The 15,822-nt window shown below is 51.4% G+C and overlaps 1 protein-coding gene across 2 annotated transcripts in view; it reads right to left on the bottom strand.

The window, feature by feature from the left end:
• SH3PXD2A (SH3 and PX domains 2A) overlaps nt 1-15,822 on the bottom strand; it is a 240,458-nt gene that overhangs the window by 77,521 nt on the left and 147,115 nt on the right. For both annotated transcript variants that reach the window (XM_023511719.1, XM_003787195.3), the window contains exon 6: nt 7,053-7,081. In XM_023511719.1, coding sequence (XP_023367487.1) covers nt 7,053-7,081 — 29 coding nt within the window. The remainder of the gene's footprint in view (nt 1-7,052; nt 7,082-15,822) is intronic.

Genomic DNA, 15,822 nt, shown 5'->3' with positions numbered 1-15,822 from the left:
GTTGTTTGGCGGGTCCGGGCTGGGGATTCGAACCTGCCACCTTAGGTGTACGTGGCTGGCGCCTTAGCCGGTTGAGCTATAGGCGCCGAGCCAGAGTCTTCGTTCTTAATAGAATACTCAGCAATGGCTATGTCTAGATCTCTTCTCAGGCCCGTCGAATGGAAATAAATCTCTCAATTACTCTCAATCAAAAGTAAGATAAACTATTCCCCTCCTTTCAGAATCTACCAATAATTGAAACAATAGTATTATAATGAATGACAGTGCTGGGGTCCAATCTCTGTCTGATGCCAAAATCTAAACTCTGAACCCCAAGCAACATTGCTTCTCTGCAACAAAACTGTGGTAAGGCTGATCTTATTTAACTCAGTCCACTAATCCGGTTTTATGATCACCAGGATGGAAGCAGGGCTGAGCTCACCACTTTTCTGAGTAAAAGTATAAACAGGATTTCATGAGGAATATCAACACTTGCCTAAGAGAACAAACTTGCAGTGCTCTTGAGCAATCTCATTTGCATCTAGGAGCTGGAGCCCATCACGGAGCTCTAGGTGGGATGGAGTCTTGGGCTCCCTACTTGGCCACAAGCCCAGGGCCACCATTATCCTGTGGCTGTGGCCGCCCGCGCCCCCTGGTGGTTCATCTCCAAACTCCCAAGGCACAGGCCCTGGAGCAAGGCAGCTTCCCAGACAACTATGAGAGAACCATTAGAAATATCTTTTCCTTTTACCTTCATTTCTTTCTTCTTTTTTTTAAATTTCAAATTAATATGAAGGTACAAAGTTTTAGGTTATATTGTTTTCAATTCTAAGGTAAAGTCCAAGTTGTAGTTGACTACCAGTGGAGGGCACGCTGAACACCCTCACATTGTACATGTTAGGTGAGATCCCGACAGCTGCCCCCCTCCTCCCATTAGAAAGATCTTTGCAGAGAACCTCCTGCTCTGGGGAGTCTGCTCCAGGTCCTCTGGGCTGGAGCAGTGCCAATCTTGGGGCATCAAGCACAGCTAACAACACAGGCTCTTCCTACTGCCAGGCATGGTACAAAGCCCTCTAAGAGTGCTGCCTCACTGAACCCTGCGAGGCCAGGTTGCTGCTGTGGCAACCTCATTTTACAGGGGTGATGGTCAGTGTTGCATGTCAACCCAGGTAGGCTACAGTTCCCAGTTATGTAACCACACACTAATCTAGCTGTTGCTGGGAAAGGTATTTTTGTAGTTGTGATTGAAGTCCATAATCAGTTGAAGATAGGTAAGGGAATGACTCTGGTTGGGCCTGAGTCAATAGCCAAAAGGCCTTCAGGACGGGACTGAGCCTTCCCTGAGGAAACTTCACCTGTGCACAGCAGCCCTAGCCTGTTCCAGCACCTTCTTGGCCAGCCCCCAGGGTTGTGTAAGCCAGTTTCTAACAAGAAATCTCAGTATAGATCTCCTACTCATTGTTTCTCTAGTTGAACCTGACTGACGCAACAACAGAACAGGTGAGGTAACCAAGCTCAGGTGAAGGAAAGTATCCAAGGTCACACGACTGGCAAGTTGTGAACCCAAGAAGCAGAACCCAGGCAATCTGATGCAGATGCTTCCCAGCTGCCACACAAGCTCTCCCTCACAGCCCACCCTGATGGCATCTCGTCCCTCCACTGCCGCTGGAGCAACAGCATCCCTCACCTGTCTCCTCCCTTGTCACTCTGCATCATTCTATGATGGGAGTCAGATCATGTCCCCCCCCCTACTTAGAACCCTTCCATAGCTCCTCATCTCATTCAGGGAATGTCAAAATTCTTCCCGTATCCTGCAAGGCCCTACCTGGTCAGTGCTACTTCATCCCCCAACCCAGTACATCTTTGCTCTCACCTCCTACCACCTTACCCTCCCCATTCTCCACCCAGCCACAGCCTCCTGTTGTACCTCGAGGAGCAAAATATGAACCCAATTCAGGGCCTTTGCTTGTGTTGTGCCCTTGGCCTGGACTGCTCTTCCTCCATCTAACAGCACATTCTTAAACATATAGTTCATAACCTGTAGCAGACTGAAAACTCCTCAAGGGCAGCAGGACACATTCCTATAACCTCAACACAATACACAGTGCTTAGAATATAGCTGGTGTTCAATTAGCCTAGCTGAAGTATTTGGTCTCCAAATAAGTCACTTAGTTCCGCCCTCTACCCCGGTGCATTTGCTCTCTCTGGAGTACCAAAGCCTCCAGCTCTCTGTACCCAAAGCAGAAAAATGTCTTCTCTTTCCAGATAAGGATCCCCAATTTGAAGCTACAATCTCCTTTCTTTCCTGACCTGCACAGGGTTCATTCACTCACATGCATTTTTCTATCCACCCACCCATTAAAAAGTACAAGTGAGGCTCGGTGGCTCACGCCTGTAATCCTAGCACTCTGGGAGGCCAAGGAGAGTGGACTGCCTGAACTCACAGACTAGCCTGAACAAGAGTGAGACCCTGTGTCTAATAATAGCTGAGTGTTGTAGCAGGCGCCTATAGTCCCAATTTCTTGGGAGGCTGAGGCAACAGGATCACTTGAACCCAAGAGTTTGAGGTTGCTGTGAGCTGTGATGTGGCACTCTACTGGGGTGACAAAGTAAGACTCGTCTCAAAAAAAAAAAAGTGTAAGTGGACCCTAGTGTGAGCCCTGCAGCCCTGCTCAAGGTGGTGGGAGACAGAGAAGCAGAAACAACACAATGTAACTAGAGTGTAATGTTAAGGGAATAAGTGGGATAGTTTGGATAACGCAGATCAGGGCAGCTTCTCTGAGAGGATAACAAAGGGAAAACCTTAAGGAGCCAGCCACGGGAAAGATCAAAGAGCATTCTAGGACAGAGAACAGAGTACGAAGCCTGCAGGGAGGTATGAGTTTGAAGCACCAGAGGAGCAGAAGATGATGGGTGTGGCTGAGGGGTGTGTGCAGTGGAAACATGGTGGGAGGGGGGGAGGGGCAAAGCCCAGGGCAGGTGGGCAGGCAGGCAGGGGCCCTGTCACCCAGCACTCTGTGAGCCAGCTTAAGGAGTTCATTCAGGGTGCCTTGGGGAATCCCTGGGGGAATTCAAACAGGAAGGCACATTATTCGATCTATCTCTTTAAGAGCCCACCTGAGCTATAGTGTGCAGAATGGCAGGTAGAGGGCTGAAGACGGAAGCAGAGAGACTAGGTAAGAAGCCAGCCAGTATCTTCCTGGGTGCCTGTAACACCAGGTGTGATGGTGGAGGTGGGGGGAAGTGGAAGGATCTAGAGGTCCAGTTGGCAAGTGAGAGAAAGGGAAGTCAAGGATGACTTCTAGATGTTGGGCTTGACCAACAGGGTGGGTGTTGCCAACCCCTCAGATAGGAAGCTGCTGGGAAGGAACAGGTTCAATGGAGGGAGGAAGGACAGAGACCACCCTGCCTTCTAGTTTTCAAGGTCACTAGTCCTGCTTCCTCCACAAAGTTCCTAAGACCTTTCTATCTCTGCTGATTCCTCCTCTCTAAGCCTTGCCTCAAGTCTAAGCTCGGTGCTCAGTGAGAGGTCCTCCAAGGATGAGCTAGGGCTTGGGGACTAAAGGGTGAACAGTGAGGACTAGGAACAGCATCCATTTCCTCTGTGCAAACGTCCCTCACTGGAGTGACCCTAAAGCTTCATGAAGTTCGTTGTAGAGCAGTGCAGAGCCCTGAAGGTGGACTCTCATCTGCACTTTGCCAAGAATTGTGGGCACTCACCCTCTCAGGGCCCCAGGGTCTCATCTGCACCTACCATGCAGTGTGGCTCTGAGCAGTAGATGAGGAAACATGTAACGTTCGTAGCACATAGTAGATGCTCATTCAATAACAGCAGCTGGTATTTACAGAGAGTTTTCCACGTTCCAGGCAGCGTTCTATGCATGCTTACATATATTAATTTATCTGATCATCATTATAACTGAGAGGATACCTGAGAAGGTTGATCTAGAACAGGTTTTCTCAAGAAGACCCACAAGGATACACCTGCAGGGTCCTCTCCATGGTGACTCAGCTCTTGGGAATTCGTAAGCTTAACTTCCTGGAACTTGGAAATGTCCAAGTTCTATGAAATCCTGTAGTTCTGTAGGGGCTGGAATAGCATCTCCTGCTTGATTCAAACTGGCCAATAAGAAGGGTACCTGTGGGGTGGAACTTTTTGACTGTCAATAAAAAGGGAAAGACCAAGTCAGTAGGGGAGCACGGCCATTTGGAATTCTTATATGCCGTAAGCTCCCGGCTGGTGAGTAAAGCCCTTCCTCTTATAAACATGGTGTTGGGGTACTTTTTCTCTCCATTGGGCCTCGTCTTCCTGCAACATAACCATGAGTTGTACACGAATCAAGGTTCTCCAGAGAGAGCCAACAGGATGTGTATAGGGACGAAAAGAGAGATTTATTTTAGGAATTGGCTCATGCAATTATGGAGGCTTGGTGAGTCCAAAATCTGATGGGGAGGCTGGCAGTCTGGAGAGCAGGGAAAGAGTTGCAGTTGAGTCCAGAGACAGGCCGCCAGCAGAAGCCCCTCATGCTAGGGAAAGTCAGCCTTTGTTGTATTAAGGCCTGCAGCAGATTGGATAGGGCTAGCCACATTATGGAGGGTCATCTGCTTTACTTGAAGTCCACTGATTTAAACATTCATCTCATCCAAACACTACCTTCACAAAAACACTCAGAATGACACCTGATCAATGTTAGGACACTGTGGCCCAGCCACAGTGACACATAGTTATCCTATGTGCTGAGGGGGGTATGAATATCACCCCAAATTTCCAGAAGAGGGAGCAGGAACAGACACCCAAGGTCACAGCAGAGAGAAGCCAGATTCTAAACTGCTATCTGGCTCCAGAGCTGGCACTCTGACCATGACACTAAGTGGCCATTATCATAAGCATACCAATGTAAATTAAATTTCTCCATCTGTCCTTTTCCTGGCATAAGAGAAAACAGAGAAAGTGGGGGAGGCTTTCTGCAGGCACAGTAGTCTGGGTGGGGCCCCACATTGCCTAGGAAGCAGCACACAAACTGAGCCATGGAAATAGGGTTTAGGGACCTGAGAGGTTATTTGGTATAGCCCTTGCCTTTACAAGGGGAACCCGAGGCCCAGAGTAGATGAGGAATTCGCCCAAGGTCACATAGGGAGCAAGGTGGAAGCTGACCCACAACCAGGTCCTAAGACTTTAGAAAGTGGGGAGGAGCATGGTGATAACTGATACTTCTATAGTAGTTATGTACTTAGGATTAGTCCATATTCACTTATTTATCTTTTTGAGACAGACTCTCACTCTGTTGCCCCAGGCTAGAGTGTCATGGCGTTATAGTTCACAGTAACCTCAAACTCTTGGGCTCAAGTGATCCTCCTTCCTCAGCCTCTCAAGTAGCAGGGACTATAGGTGCCCACCACAACACCTAGCTAGTTTTTCTATTTCTAAAATGAGGGCATCTCACTCTCTCACTCAGGCTGGTCTTGAACTTCTGAGCTCAAATAATCCACCTGCCTCAGCCTCCCAGAGTGCTAGGATTAGGTGGGTGAGCCACTGTACCCAGCCCACATTTACTTACTTAATCTTCTACAAGTGAGGTAGATACAACCATTATCTTTGTTTTAAAGAAAATGAGGAAACCGAGTTACAGAGAGGTTATGAAACTTGCATAAGGTCACACAGCATTTGAACGCAGGCTTAACCATTCAGTGGACTATACCTCTGAGGCCCAAGGCAAGTTTCTTGGGGGAATCCAGTTTGGGTGCTCCTTCCAATCTCTCCTTTGGTGATCTCCCTGAGAGGGACAACAGGCCATGCTGCAATTCCTCAAGCAGGAGGAAATGTCCTGCCTGCACCAGTGGGCTGCATACCAGAGACATCCCAGGTTCAGCTGATAGGCATGTGTACACACACATCTCCTCCCAAACCAGACACGCCCCCAGCAGGTACACAAGCACAGACTTTGACCCACAAGCAGAGACCTCAACACACTGGCACAAAGACCCAGCCTATTCACCCAACCAAGTAAACACACCCTCAAAGGGCATGAGCAAGCACCCACACACACAAAATATAGGAACCCATACTCAGAAACATACGTGTCATACAAGGCTAACCAATTCACATTCCATCCATACACATGGGCACAGCACTAGGACGCTGGAGCCATTAATGTGAGCTGCGGGTTTATACACACTTCCTACATGCTCAAGGGCCAGCCCCTTAGATGGCTGTCCAGCACCTGTAAATAAGGGCAATACATGTGCGAACACGGGTAGCTCCGGTCTGTCTCTGCCCCTACCCCAGTGCACATACAGCCCCAACTTCTAGGGATTACCCTCCCCCAGCTAACTACACCGCCCACACCCTGGCGCTTGCCATCTGAGGAGCCCATCCGCTCCCACCCAGTGAGAACCCTTCTCTGACCCCAGCACCCAAGCGTCAGAGGATTTGCCCCGCCTCTCCTGCCTCCACTGGCTTCACAAACTCCAGAGCGAGGGAGGGCCTCAGTGGTGGTGGGGCTGGGCGGCAGGCCCCCTCCCGTGTGCCTTTCAACTGCCGCCACGCACAACCCCGAGCCCCGCAGCACCGAGAGCATGCTCAGAGTTGGGGTAAGGCAGAAGGTCCGTGGTGCAGGCGCTAAACACTCAAGTCACACAAAGACCCCCTCTCAGTCTGGAGCTCACCTTTTCACCGGGAAAACTATGCATCTCTATTAACCCTTCCACTACCGTCGCACCGCGAGAAAGACCCAAGAAGTCACAGCAGTGCCCAGTAGTGGGCACTTGCAGCCCGGGAGTGAAGGTTGCGGGGACTCAAGCCCATCACGACACCCCCACATTCCTCAAGCACCCACCCTCACTCCCATCGGGAAGAGCTGGCGGGCAGGAGAGCCCGAGGGATTCGGTGGAAGAAGAATGACGGTGCGAGGACCACAGATCTCAGGGGCCACGGATTGGAGAGGGGGCAACTGAAGGGAGTACCCCTGGCCCTGCAAGAGGCAAGGACAGTCCCTCCCTACAGTCCTCCGCAGGATCGAAGGGGTGCGTGCACCGGGCAGGCAAGTTGGAAAAATGTCCGGAGGCTCCCTTACCTGATTTCCTCTTGGAACTGCCATAGTCCCTGAAAAAGAAGCAACAACATATAGACATGGTTAGGGCTGGACCGGGACGCGGGGCTGCTACTGCTGGGGCGCCCACGGGCGGGCTGCGTCTGTCACCGGTGCCGCTGCTCATGTGATGCCCACGGCCGGGCCAGCCGCGCGCTCCGCAGCCGCACGCACTGCGCGCCGCGCCAGCCGGTCCGCAGCCCCCGCAGCCCGCAGCCCCCGCCCGCCGGGCCTCGGGCGCTCCGCCCAACCCGCCTCGCCCCGCCCTGCCCCGCCGCCCGCGCCCGCCCACCACGTCCACCCGAGCGCACCTTCCCCAGCCTCCGCGGATGGGGAAGGTTGAGGCCGGCTGTAATGCCCTTCCTTAAGTGGGAAACTGAGGCTCTGGGCGGGTGGTTGCTAGAACCTAGGTCTGGCCCTGCTGTGGGAGCCCGCACCCCACTCCAGGAGGGCGTCACCCCCACCCCCCAATTCTTTGCTCTGCTGGGGCGAGTCATGCAACATGCAAAGAATTGGGAGGGGAATCCAGCCCACTTAGCCTGTAAGTCACGACTGAAATGTCACTTCCTATCCTTGCCCCACCCCCTATGTAATTACAGACTTGTGTGACCCCTTTTTAGGGTGTGCGGGGTCCTAGACCCAAGACTACCTGAGGGCACAATGGCTGGTTTCCTCTCAGCCTGTCTCCTGGGCCTGGTACAGGTGTTGGATAAGTATTGGCTGTAGGCTGAGTGTTGGACACACGCATATAGGCCTTTGTCTAAGGCTCTGAGTGGGGATGCAAGTGGGGTCACAGAGCGTGGCAAGGGTAACTGGGAGGCCAGGAATGGTAGGAGTGGAGGTTAAGATTCTGAAGAAGGGGACGCTGGGTTCAAATCCTATCACACACTAAGTGTTGGGTGACCTTAGACACTTAATCCTCCCAGCCTGGACCACCCTAGCCTGCAGCATGCCCTGCCCTCCAGCATGGAATTAACCCACATTCAGGATCAGGTCTCATCCCTCCTCCATTCACCAACCCTCAAGGGACTGGGGACAATGTGTGGACTCCCTTAACCTGAGCCTCACATGCCCCTAAAACGCCAGTTCTGTCTGTTAAAATGATCAGGGAACAGCAAAGGGACCAGCTGGGATGTGGAAGGAATGCCTTCCATTTTCTCTGGGGGCTAAAGAAAATGCCAATTGCTGCCCATCTTTGGTGGAAGCAAACTAACCAGCTAGGTCTGCCTGCTGGGAAAGGGCAGGTCTCACGGTGGAAGAAATGGCAAGCAAGAAAACATGCAGAGTCCTTAACATTGTGATTTAGGAAGTCTAGGTGCCATTGGGGTGTTTACTGAGCTCAAAGTGATTTGCTTGCATAGCCAGGAGTGAGGGTTTCTCCCCTTCCTAGGCATCTACATTTCCCAACATTTGGGCTCCAAGCCTACAGCATCAGAATGCTGCCAGCAAGGCCCGGAACTGGCCTTTCTGACACTCCCTCCCTCCTTCCCCATTCTGTCTGAGAACCCTCTTGGTATTCCATGTCTCTTTCAATCCTCCCTCCTACACAATAGGAAGATCCCATCAATTCCATTTTATAGAGGAGGAAACAGAGATTCAGCCGCTTCCCAAGGTCAGACCAGTCTGGGGAAGGGCTGTGTTTTATAAGCCTACCTGCAGGGATAAAAACTACAGCATGAATAGGGTAGAGGAGTTTGTTTGTTTGTTTTTGAGACAGAGCCTCAAGCTGTCCCCCTGGGTAGAGTGCTGTGGCATCACAGCTCACAGCAACCTCCAACTCCTGGGCTCAAGCAAGTCTCCTGTCTCTGCCTCCCAAGTAACTGGGACCACAGGCGCCGGCCACAATGCCCAGCTATTTTTTTCTTGGTTGCAGCCGTCATCGTTGTTTGGCGGCCCCGGGCTGGATTCAAACCTGCCACCTTAGGTGTATGTGGCCGGCACGTTAGCCACTTGAGCCACAGGCACCGAGCCGAGTTTGTTTTTGTTTTGAGACAGAGTCACTTGGTCACCCTGGTAGAGTGCCACAGCATCTTGGCTCACAGCAACTTTAAACTCTTGGGATTAAGCAATCCTCTTGCATTAGCCTTCCAAGTAGCTGGGACTTTAGGCACCCACCACCACACCTGGCTATTATTATTTTTTTTTTAGAGACAGGGTCTTGTTCTGGCTCAGGCTGGTCTCGAACCTATGAGCTCAGGCAATCCACCTGCCTCAGCCTCCCAAGTACTGGGATTACAGGTGTTAGCCACTGCACCTGGTAAGGAGAATCTTTTGAAATTGTTCTCTCCAAGGGAGGGCTAGGAGGTGGGAGAGTTCCCATCCCACCACCTGGCCATCCAGGGAAGCCTTAACAAGGGCATGCTGTTTCCCTGGGGCAGAAGGGAGACTGGACAGGGACTGTGTCCTGGTGTGCCTGGCTATGCCCCTCAAAGCTCAACTGTAGAGAGAATTCCCAGTGAAGGGAGGAGAGTATCATATGGTGGCGGTGTCCTGCCCACTTCCAAGGAGGAAATTAGTTTTTCAGGCTTTCTCACTGAGTGAGGCTGGGCTACCAGAGAAGCACAGGGGATGGATGGCAACAAGGGGCTGTCCTCCCTTCCTTCCATCTTACCTCTGGGCCTGGGACTACATGACCACTGATCATCCCCCTGGCTGCAGTATCCCGGAGAGGGGGTGGCTTCCTCATAGGCTTGGCCACCTCCCACCCACCCCTATCCCCACACACTTGTGCAGCTGTGGACTACTCAGAATTCCTTTTGAGCTTGTCAGCAGCCCCAGCAGAGAGGCAGGCACATTATTTCTGAGTGACAGGGGAGCGCACATTAAGGTTGAGGAGTGGGAAAGGAACATAATTCACAAGCCTTGAGTGCCTCCTTTGTGCCAGGCTCCTAGGCAGTGATTCTCAGCTTGGCCATTCAATGGAATCATCTAGAAAGGCAGTCAAAAATTCAGACATGAATTTTTTTTTCCACGTCTGCATTGTCTGTATCTCCAACAAACTCCCCAGTGGATTCTGAGGCTGAACTAAGTGTTGCATAATCTCCTTCAGGCTCCCATGCACCCTGAGAAACATTTATGCTAAGTAAGAACAACATGCTTACATTCCCCAGGCCTGCCTCTCTCTCAGCCAGAGTATGGAGTCCTCCCCATCCAGGGCTTCTAGCTCCCTCCCTGCAGGTGGTGTGCTCTTACCTTGCAGGTGAGAGGAGCAAAGTTTAGAGAAGCCAAGCAGTGTGTTCACGGTCACATAGTACACGGCGAGCTTGGGACTGGGGGCCAGGCCTTCCTCTGAGGCTCAAGACAAGTCCCCAAACACTACCCTCTTCTGAAACAGTGGGTACAGGAGCCTGGGGGGGCCTCAGGGCAAATGGGTAGAAGCTGAGACCCTGGCAGTGGGGGCAGCCAGGCTGTGACTGAACATTGGGAATGGCAAGCAGAGGAATCCTCACAGCATCTGGCCTCCAGCCCGAGCAGGCACTGCCCTAATAGGAAACCTCTTGGAAGTTTCTGGTTGGGCACCTTTGAGCAAAGCCATTTCATATTTTTAGCTGCTGAACGGGTTGAGAAGCAGCTTAGCTATCCAGTGCTGGGACTCCCCCATCCCTCACATACTAGGGCTAGTGGAGGGGGTAAGTAAAGCACACCAACCCCACTGCCCTACAACCAGACCCAGCCTGGGCAAGACAGCAGGGCCCTCTGCTGGGTCTAGTTTCCTAACAACTCAAAGACCTCTCCCCACATTCCCTCCTTTTTCTAATTCTTGCCCTGAGTGGTGCTAACGGCTCCATCCTGGCAGTGACTCCACTCCTGGCAGTCTAGCCTGCTTCCGACTTACTGCTGAATCACTATCTCCCAGGGAGCCACAGGAGGGAGAAGGGGAGGGCAAAGCTAGCACCTCCCTCCAGACTCACCAGAGGTTAATGTAATTGAAAAGGCCTCCCTGGCTGTGTCCTGACCTGGCTCCCATCAAACCATTCTGCCATTCATTCTCTGCAGCTGGTCCAGGGGTGACTCAGACCACAGGTATAGTGGCCAGCGATCCCAGGAAAACAGGGTCATGGGACTTTCAGGGTTCAAACTGGACAAATTGGGACAGTTGATCACTCTGTGGTCCACAGGTCTGGCCTGGCTCGGTAAGAGGGGTAGAGTTCCTGCAGCCCAGTACCTACCCCCATCTAAACAAGGACCCCTGAGGCCTCTTCCCCTCCCCCCACAATTAGTTCACTTCTTGGCCCTTCCTCAAAGCATGATGCACTCTGCCTCAGGGTGAAGACAGGTTCAATCCCTGCTCCTTGCTAGCTGGGTGGTGACCTAGAACAGGTCCTTCACCTTTTGAGCCTCTATTTCTCCATCTGTGAAATGAGGACAATAATAGCACCAAGTCCCCAGAATCTGGGGGGTGGGGTGCAAGGCACAGTATGCAGAAAGGGACCTGCCATTTACATCATCTTTGTTCTTCTTTCATACCTGGGCCCATCTCACTCCACCTGAGTTGTTACCCAGGTGGCAAAGGCCTGCTCAAACTTGGGCCCTGCAGAGGCCCTTCAAACAGAAGGAAGGGGCTGCTTCTTAAGGCCTTACCAGGGTGATGGCAGACAAGACTGACTGGAGCTTTCACAGACATCAAAGCAACTGCTAGTCTTTGTGTAGTGCTGGGCACCAGGATAGCCTGTTTCCTCACCCTATATGAGATTTGTCTGGCTACAATCATATTTTCAGGGTGACCCTGGCCCACAGGAATTGGCATACTTATCTGGACCCATCTATTAGTGGCCAACTCTCAGAGCCCCCAAAACCAAGAGATGCAAAGCATCCTGTATTTTCACACTGACGCACATCCCAAAAGGTCAGATTTTTCTTTTTGTTCATTTCTTTTTTTCTTAGAGACAAAGTCTTGCTCTGTTATTCAGACTGCAGTATAGTAGTGAGATCATAGCTTACTCCTGGGTTCAAGTAATTCTTTCAATTCAGCCTCCTGAGCAGTTAGAACTACTCCTAGGACAGTTAGGATGCCACCATACCTAGCTAAATTTGTTGTTGTTATTTTCATAGAGACAGGGCCTTCCTTGTTGCTTAGGCTGGTCTCAAACTCCTGACCTCAAATGATCCTCCCACCTCAGTCTCCCAAAGTGCGGACTTATGCCCACCTCTTTTCCAAGTGAGACATGCTGTGCTCCTTCCTTGGACACACTAGTAAAATGGCTGGTATTGGAGATGGCAACAAAAGAGGGGCTAGAGGGAGGGGACGGAAATAGCAGTTAACAATGACTCCCCACGCTCTGGCCTCTCCTTGAAAATTCCCAGCAATTGGCCTTTAGTGTGAACCCACTTTATGGATGAGGAGACTGATGCTTCCCCAGGCTCCAGAAGCTAAACTGACAATTCTGACCCAGAATGCTCCCAAGGGGCTATGCTGAGGCCCACCAAGGATTAGGCAGCAGGCTTTTGGTAGGGAAAAGAGGTGGCTGTCCTGTCAATCGGGGTTCCCAGAGTGAGAGGCAAAGCCAGGAAGTACCACTGAGGCAGGGGAAAGAACAGGAAAAAAAGCCCAGGCAGGCTGGGCCCTCTGTGTGGAAGGATGCTAAGTCCCCGCCAAGTGACATTCTGAAGAATCCTACAAGGGCCTTCCCCCTTCCCCCACCGCTGCCTATTCCTCACCCCCCCCCCCCCACACACACAGTAGTAACTGTCTTGGCAGAGGACACACATATGCAAACTTCTAGCCTGGTGTTCTCACCCTCCCGTCTGCTGGCTGACATTGACCACTCAGCCCAGGATGTCCCTCTGCAGGGCCTGCTGCTGCTGGGAACTGCTTGAGAGGCCAGCTGGGCTACCAGACGGCTGATCTGGGGGTGATCTGAGAGACCATGGCCACTGGGACATGGGCACTGCCTAGAATATGAGGGTTGGGGGAGATGGTATGCAACCTTGGCCAGGGGAGTGACGTGGAACCCTTGTGACTGCTGCTTTCAACCAATAAGCACTTTTGAAGCTCCTGCTGTAGGCAATCTCATTAAGGCCTGCACAGGCAGGCACAGGAGAAGTATGTGTCACGCCTCTTGCCGGTGAGTTGGAGGTGAAGTTGGAGGAACAAAACTACCTAGTCTGATGAGAAAGCTAGCATTGTGAGACTATCACTGGTGAGTCACAGGACGGGTTACTCTTTGTGTGTGTGTGTGCACTTTTTTTTTTGTAGAGACAGTCTCACTTTATTGCCCTCAGTAGAGTGCAATGGCATCACAGCTCACAGCAACCTCCAACTCCTGGGCTTAGGCAGTTCTCTTGCCTCAGCCTCCGGAGTAGCTGGGACTTTAGGTGTCCACCACAATGCCCAGCTATTTTTTTGTTGCAATTTGGCCAGGACTGGGTTTGAACCCGCCACCCTTGGTATATGGAGCCGGTGTCCTACCCACTGAACCACAGGCACAAGACAGGTTACTCTTTGAGTGTAGAGAAAAGAGAGGTCCCAAGGGGTGCAGGACATCCCAGGTGGCTTCCTGGAGGAGGAAGCCTTAAAGGAGAGGGTGGTTTGGATCCATGGAGGGATAGGGAAGGGGGGAAAGCTCTGGAAGCAGGAATAAGCAGCTCCAAACAGAGTCAAACTGGGAAGTGCAGGTGAGTAGGAGGCCAGGCAGGGAAAGGTCAGTCTGGGCAGGGCTTTGGTGTCCAGCTGCGAAATCCTGAAGGTTTCAGAAACAGGGGGTCAGATCCTAGCTGGAGCAAATTTTTGTTAAGAGTTAAGGTAGATAGCTGGGGCGTGGGAGCAGGAGGAAGGCTGTGACAAGTCTGGGGCTGAATGCTGACAGTCCTGAGTTCTGTGCCCAGTTCTACGCCTCGGTGGCGGGTGGCCCTGGGCAAGTCACTTCAAACTAGCACTTTTCCAATAACAGGCCATGGTTTACTGGTGAGTTCTGAAATCAATTTTGTGGGTCCCAAACAAGCACTTAAAAAAGAATAGACTAGAAATGATTTGTGAGTCACCATAGCAAGGTTGCTTTGTGGAACTTGTTTCAGATGTCTGTCTACATGTATTGGGTTGCAATGTGAAATTTCTTATTGTGGCAAAAAAGTTTTGAAAACACTGGCTAATTCTCTGGGTCTGGGATCCCTAGCCCTAAAAGCACTTGGAGCACCTTCACAGAGCCGTTGTAAGAATTTTCTCTGCGAAACCGATGCAGAGACACAGAGCATGTGCTTCTAGAAGCCAATGAGGAAGATTTGAGTGAAGAGGCTTTGGGTCAGCTGAGGTTTAGAGAATGCTGGGTTTTTTTTTCACCCCACTTATCCCCTAGCTGGGTTTTTGTTCTGGCTTTTGACAGCCTTTGCACGGAATGGTCTCTGAGAGGCAGCAACTTCCAGGCAAGACAGACAGAAGGGGCCTGAAGGCCGTTCTCTGCCCTCATGTGCTCTTCCATCTAAATTGTTGAACTGAGAGCCCTTGTGTCTAACAAGAATCCATCCTTTCTCTGCAGGGGCTGTGTTTTCCAGGGTTTTGAGAATGGGCCCCATTGTCACCATGTGGACAGCCCAGAGAGGCTGGAATTCTTGCCCCGGGTAAAAAAGCTGAATTCCTAGGGAGGGAAGAGGTCTCAGGCCTTCCCCGGGCTGTGTCTCAACAGAGGCCAGATGCTGTGGCCATCACAGGATCCAGAACCCTCCACATCCCCTGCCCCGGGGTTTTCCGCTTCTGTCTTAAATATAAAGGGGGTCTCTACCACTGCTCTATCCACAGCAAAAGAACAAAGCCCTGTGTGCCTGTTTGTCTGTCTCCTCTGACTTGTCTCACCATTCTGGGCAAAGGCACTGAGTGTGTCTTCTGTCCAGGGATGGGCTTCACCATTCCAGCTTTCACAGCAGAGAGTTAAAAGGGTTGATGTGTTTGAGCCTCAGGTTAGCCACCTACCACTCTTGGTGGAAGCAAGTTGCTTAATCTCTCTGTGCCCTTAGTTGTAAAAGGTGGGTAAAACAGTTCTACCTTACAGAGTCACTGCGGGGCTTACTGGGATAATGTGCAAGGCTTCCACAGCAGCATCTGGCACATGGAAAGGCCCTTCTCCCGACAGCCGGGGCTCACAGAGGTCTAGCTTTAGAGCATGGACAGTGGCCAGATTACAGGAGGGGCTGACTGGCCAACCATCACTGGCACAGACTGTGGAAGACCCTAGCTCCATTGCCCAGGGCACCAATGCAGGCCCATAAAAACAAGCAGGCCTAGAGCCCCACCAGTACCCTGATTCTGACAAGTAGTCCTTAAGAAGGAGGGAAGCAGGGTATAAGCAGCTATGCCAAGCTGATTTCCTGGAGAGGTAAAGGAGGGCCTGGGACTGCTAGCTCAGCCCATTGCCATGAATGCTCTGGGCTCTTCCTCAGAATTTTGCTGGACTATACTTGGCCTTGGAGCTTCTGGGGCTACATGCCATACCTAAGAAACAATGGAAGAGGAAGTGACAAAATGGGGTGATGGGTTCAGCTATGAAGTCCCTGAAGAAAAGGTCAAGGAGGGTCTTCCATATTTGAAGACTTTCCCTGTCTCTCTTCAAGTCCATTTGTCCATCTGTCCATCCATCCACCATCCATCCATCCAACCATGTCTTCCATTAAGGGTTGCTCTAGACTCAGTCTTGTGCCTGAAGCAGAAGATACACTGTCCTACCCTCAAAGAGCATACCTTCCAGTGGGGAGATAAGACTGACACCCAGGGAAAGAAAACTTAGAAGTTCCTTTGTGATTAAGTACCCCAAAGTTTGGTTAAAAG

Source organism: Otolemur garnettii, unplaced genomic scaffold (assembly GCF_000181295.1).
Source record: "Otolemur garnettii isolate 467f Iridium unplaced genomic scaffold, OtoGar3 scaffold00021, whole genome shotgun sequence".
In the NCBI taxonomy this organism is placed as follows: domain Eukaryota; kingdom Metazoa; phylum Chordata; class Mammalia; order Primates; family Galagidae; genus Otolemur; species Otolemur garnettii.
This window is presented reverse-complemented; position numbering and strand designations above follow the sequence as displayed.